This window comes from Cyrtonyx montezumae, unplaced genomic scaffold (genome assembly GCF_038088225.1).
Source record: "Cyrtonyx montezumae isolate F1298 unplaced genomic scaffold, pur_monq_1.0 scaffold_8, whole genome shotgun sequence".
In the NCBI taxonomy this organism is placed as follows: domain Eukaryota; kingdom Metazoa; phylum Chordata; class Aves; order Galliformes; family Odontophoridae; genus Cyrtonyx; species Cyrtonyx montezumae.
Window position 1 is genome coordinate 11890422 of NW_027072089.1, and position 6000 is coordinate 11896421.

General features: G+C 44.7%; 1 protein-coding gene across 1 annotated transcript in view; it reads left to right on the plus strand.

Annotated features, from left to right (window-relative positions):
- Window positions 1-6000, plus strand: part of SNTB1 (syntrophin beta 1) — a 105715-nt gene extending 99715 nt beyond the window's left edge. Inside the window, exons 5-7 of the mRNA XM_065752804.1 lie at window positions 1596-1792; window positions 3941-4131; window positions 5435-6000. Of these exons, the coding sequence (XP_065608876.1) occupies window positions 1596-1792; window positions 3941-4131; window positions 5435-5527 (481 nt within the window). The 3' untranslated portion in view covers window positions 5528-6000. The remainder of the gene's footprint in view (window positions 1-1595; window positions 1793-3940; window positions 4132-5434) is intronic.

Here is a 6000-nt window from a genome sequence, read left to right on the forward strand (position 1 = left end):
AGGATCCTTCAGATGTGTCCAATATACTTTGATTTGTAAAATGCGTCCCATTCTCTTCATATGCTGCAAAGCCTGAGTGCAATGGATAATGCATGAAGACCTGGGAATTTTGGGTGTTTTTGAAAGGAAATAAAACCTTTGAACCATCTGTCACATATTCAGTACCTGAAGTAGTAGAGAATAATTTTTAGCACAGCTCTTGAAGCCTGTACAAAGGAGCTTTATCTCTAACAACAAACTCTGCACCTTGCTTCCCAGCCCTCCTGGCAGTGGGCGATGGAGGAGGAGGCTCAGAATTCACAGAAATCCACTGACACCTGAGTGTGAGCAAACCTGAAAGGGGGGTGTGCCTGCTGGGCACAGTGCAGATCCCACATATCAACATGGGCTGCCAGGGAATTTGGGAAACGTTCAGATGTCTTATGGTTAGTGTTCTGGTAACCGAAAAGATGAAGTTGTTCTTCCTTTTTACCTTTCTTTTTCCTACTAAAACAGCTGCTTTATGATGCCAGCTAACCTTCCAGATGCAGAACAATTATTTGAGGGCAGACAGCATTCAGTAGATAATGCATAAAACCTAATGTTCCCTGCTTCAGCATGTGTTCTACTGCCGTGTTACGTATGTATTTTATAGTCTCATACAAGTATATTGTTTGCCTACAGAACAGCAAGCACAGGGTAGAAATTAGGTTTTCAGAAGAGTTTCCCTGGTCCCATTTTGTGGCTCTTCTGAGGGCCGGTGCCCGGAGCTCGCAGTGTGACAAGCTCTTCTTTTTCATTACTCTCAGCTGAATCAGTGCCACAGTTCTGTGGATCCCATATTCATGGTCATGCTTCTGCAGGAAAAAAAAAATGAGGATGGTCTTTAACAGGAATGAAATATTATGAGGTGTTGAATTACTGTCCCAAAAAACATTTCCTGCAGTCAGTGCTGGCTGTGATGGACAAGCCTTCCCAAGCCACAGGAGAACGGCTTGTGCCTGGCCAAGAAAATTTAACTGCAGCAAAATGCAACAGAAGTTTGGGATTACAAATAGCTGCAGCATTTTGCATTTTACAGGTACCTTATGGCAGCACATGGCATCTGCATCTTTTACAGAACTTCAGCCTCCGTGGGAATCGTTACTTTATCCATTTATTGTAGAGTTGTCTGCAGATGTTTAAGTTTTATGGCAAGTGCAGCTTGACAGTATCCAGCCGCTGTGGCTGAATGAACGTTTCCATCTGTCTCCAAACCCCATCGCCACAACCAGAGGGTGATTTGTCTCACTTGCTCATCCAAAGGAGTGTTTTGGACAATTGGTGAGGAAGTCCTGGCCCTTTGCAGCATCCCCACCATCACTTGCCTGCCTGGCTGCCTCGGTACTCTCTTTTCTGGACCTTCACCCTCTGAGCAGTAACTGCCACTTCAGGTTTAAATGTAGAGATGTGAGTTCTCATACTCCCAACAACATGCACTTGGGGGTGAACAAAGCAGTTCTACTCAAGAAGGGATTTTGTTACAGTGCTCTGCAGTGATGTGGCCTCTGTGGAAGCAGCTCAGTGCTTATAACGTTGTGTTATAGTCACCAGTGTATATCCCAATCCAATTTCAGGTTGGTGCATTCTGGCCCAGGAAAAGGCTCACCGCAGTCTGGGGTGGATTTGTCCTTTGCCACCCGTACCGGCACGAGGCAAGGGATTGAAACACATCTGTTCAGGACGGAGACGAGCAGAGACCTCTCACTGTGGACAAGGAGCATCGTGCAGGGCTGTCACAATTCTGCAGAGCTCATCACAGAAATCACAACATGTGAGTAGCGCTCACAGCTTCACTCCTTCATATCTTAACTCTGTTTCCCAGCCATCCCTAGCTGGTATGGTACCTGCAGTCAGTACCACAAAACAAGGACACTATCATTGCTATTCTGACATCTTTTGTTTTGGACACAAGTCTCTAAACAGCTGTGTTGGTCCGTGTCATGGAGAAGCAACTGCCTGAGGTCTGGCCAGAAACCCACAGAAAAGAGCACTATTTCTGAGAGCTTCTATCAGAAGCTTTTCCTGCAGAGGGAAGAGGCAGGGGAGGATAAGCAATCTGGCATGAACAGATTATCGATTCAGCCAGCTCTGCACACTTGAAAAGAGTGAAAAGAAAAACAAACCAGACCAATAGCCAGATTGTGGTGATTGGTCGTTTTCCTCCCTGAGCATGTGTGATGTCTCTGCAAAATTAACTGGAATAAAAGTTAGTCGGCCACAGTCTCTGGAGTAATGCCCCTTTCAGCTTGGTAGCTGCCAGCCTGAAATGGCTCTGAGGCTTTCAGGTTACACCTTTTTCTTGAGAGACCCAAGGATTTGGAAGTCATATCAAGGAATCATAGAATGACATGGGTTGGAAGGGACCTAAAAGCCCATCAAGATCCAACCCTAGTGCCACAGGCAGGGCTGCCACACACCAGCTCAGGCTGCCCAGAGCCCCATCCAGCCTGACCTTGAACACCTCCAGGCATAGGGTATCCACAGCTTCTCTGGGCAGCCTGTGCCAGTGCCTCACTGCCCTCTCAGTGAAAAATTTCCCTGACATCTAAACTAAATCTCTCCTTCCTTCCTTTCCAGCTCCCCAGCTGGCAGGACTGGTAAAGTTGAACATTATCTCTTCTTGTCTAAAAACACCAGCCCCAAGAGCCAAAGTGCTGACCTGCTCCATAGGGAGAAGCCAAGAAGGAAATGTAGGAACCACCCGGAGAGCATGTCCATCACCTTGAACCCAGTGACTCTGACTCTGACTTTATTTCCAAAAAGAGGAAGAAGGCATCAGCCCCTTCTTGTTTGAAGGTGCTCTTATCCCAGTGCCAAGTTCCTTTTTTGTCAGAGTCATATTTACATCTGTGGAGGAACCTGTAGCTATGGGTGCTTTCTGTTTTTTCTGGTGAACAATGCAACCATCCAGAGTCTGATCTCATGTTAACCAGGCCACAAACAGTGGATGAGAGTCCACAGCCCAGCTGCTGTGCACTTGACAGACAGCCTTGACATACATCTCCCAGAAATCTGAGTCCCTTTTCCTTGCCTGCCCTCCTCTTTGGTTTGGAAGGCAGTGGCAGCTGGTGCTGGGTTTTGTGCAGAAGGCATTCAGGGGTGGTGGCTGCCAAACACCCCTCAGAAGAGATCGCTAACACACCCCATTTCTGCCCCAGCTCTGCTCTGCTTTGCGAGAGGAAGGGTGCTGCAGGGGTGTGAGCAGGGAAGAGATTGGCTCTCTGGGAAACTTGCAAGAAGCCTTAGTTGTCAGAGGAGTTCACAGGAAGAGAGGGGGAAAGAGAATTTAGGATGTGAACACTCAAACTTGTTTAATTTGGATCACGGTACGTTTCAGAGCTGAGCAATGCAGACTTTTGCTGCAGTTGCTGTTATGTGGATCCGTTTTCAATTACTATGACACTAATGAGGACTCCAGAGTATCTTTGTGTTTGTCAGAATTCTGCAGGGATACCCTTTCAAGTTTCTAATTTTGTCATGCATTGTGTAACACATTCATTGAGTTTGGCTGTGTCACACAAGAAGAATAGCTGTGAATCTCAAGGTTTGGAAGGAGGAAATGCCATCTTGAGCCATCTTCACAAAGCTGCTTTGGGTCAGCATGCAGATGTGCACTGCTATAGGAAGAATGCAGTAAGTGTAAGAACTGACATAGTCCAGTAGTTACTACCAAGCAGAATTGTAATCCCTGTCTATAGACCACAGCTAACAAAACTTGCCTGGACCTTGCACAGCAGAACAACTCCGAGTGTTTATCCAAATCTGCAGGTCTATCATTAGAACATGATCAACCCAGAGCTACAACAGCTTAGTTTCCACTGAATATTGTTGACATCAAATGTAAAACTCAAATTTCTGCAGCCAAATTGAATTGTTACTTCTAAGAATGCTACAGTCTGAATTTTGTTTCTTTGTTCAGCTTGCACATACAAAAGCCAGGAGTGCCGTTTGACCATCCATTATGAACATGGATTCTCTCTTACAACTGAACCACAAGATGGTGCCTTCTCTAAGACAATTGCACAGTACCCCTATGAAAAACTGAAAATGTCCTCTGACGATGGGATAAGGATGCTCTACTTAGACTTCGGAGGAAAAGATGGAGAAATTGTAAGTACTGCATTTAACATCTGTTTGGTGGTCCCTATGGTTGTGGGGATGGAACAGCCCTTGTAGGAGCAGGTCAGTATGGTTCCAGTAGCAATACGTAGATGCCGTGCTTCCAGTGCAGCACGATGATATATATGGCTTTAGAAAGTGACAATCTAAAAATAGAAAAAGGTAAAATAATGCAAGGAGAGATGAAAGATTACTTATATTCACAAAAATATTGTGTATTTCTGGATAACCAGATGTTTGTATGTATCCATTTCCCTTTTTCAGTGATTGTGGGTAGAAGAACTTAAGAATATGTTATTAATAATTTCAGCATGCACATATGTATCACAGAATCACAGAGTTGTAGGGGTTGGAAGGGACCTCCTGGTGGTCATCGAGTCCAACCCCCTGCCAAAGCAGCTCCCTAGCCCAGGTTGCACAGGTAGGCGTCCAGGCAGGTCTGGAATGTCTCCAGAGAAGGAGACTCCACCACCTCTCTGTGCAGCTGTGCCAGTGCTCCGTCACTGCACTGTGAAGAAGTTGCCCTGTTGCCCATGTACTTGATCTAATGTGACAAACTACGTTTTAGACACTTTAGAACATCTAGCTGTGGAAAAAAATGGGGACTACAGATATAGTGCAGACTGTCTACTTAAGCCTTAAAGTTAGCTGTCACAGAAAATAAAAATAAGGTGTTTATTCCTACAAATAGTTTAGATACCATAAATTATGTGTGGAAATATATTTCCAGACAAATCTCCTTAGCAGTTCCTGAGCATACTGGCCGCTCAATTCTTTATATCACCTTTGATAATATACGTTCTTTAAAGTGCTTATTTTCAGCCAGTTGGAGGAACCAGGCACAGTCAGATTGTGGTACAATGTTTTGGCCTCAGCAGTAACCAAGAGCAGATATACAGGGATATGTACATAAGTATGAGGACAAGGTGTTGAACATAGCAGTCACACCATTATCCCTGGACAGAAACAGTCTGAAAAGTTGGAGGGGTTGAAACTCTTGGAAAAGGGCTTACAGCATCGGAGTCAGTGTTAGCTGCTCGTCCAGGTGGATGTAAGCCCAGGGGCATGGGGATCTCATTTGCTCTCAGAATGCTTCTTACTTCCTTAGTGACTTAAATATTTGCAGCTGCACGCAAAGGAAAAACAGTATGTTGTAATAAAGGTTTGTTATTAATAGAAGTCTGTTGAAAATACTGAGCAGCAGTTAATCTAGTAAACGCTCCATAAATTGCTGGTTGTTTGAGCTGTAATCTAGCCTAATTATGTTCAACTCCATTTCTTCCTTTAATTTCAGCAACTGGACCTTCATTCCTGTCCAAAACCAATTGTGTTCATCATTCATTCCTTCCTGTCGGCTAAGATTACAAGACTTGGTTTGGTGGCATAAATGGGACACACACATCTGTTTCTTCAAAGAGAAGCGGAGCGACCACGCTCACCTGAAGTACAGTCATCACTGGCAACCTGTAGCAGCAAGCAGCCTGCACCACACTGGGGTTCTGGCAACCTTTCAAGGCCAAATTATGATCATCTGAAGAGGTGGCATGACAAGGAAAACAATGTAAATAGTGGGATTTTGAAATCCCTGATCAGACAGTAGAAGAGTGTAGTACCATATGTGTAAATATTTCAGAATCATAGATCGTGCTTATTTCAATGTACTGGTGAATACAGAGCAAGTAAAGGGCTAAGCAGAAAGGAGTGGGCATTGGCCATGGTGCAAACTCAAAGTTCTTTGAGTAGTTCTATAAACAAGATTGTCTCAGCAACTAGAAGTCACGTGTGTTTGTTGTTCTCACCTTTGCACCAGTTGCAGAGTTTCTTGTGAGGAGCCATCAGGACGTGTTGCTGCATACCCAG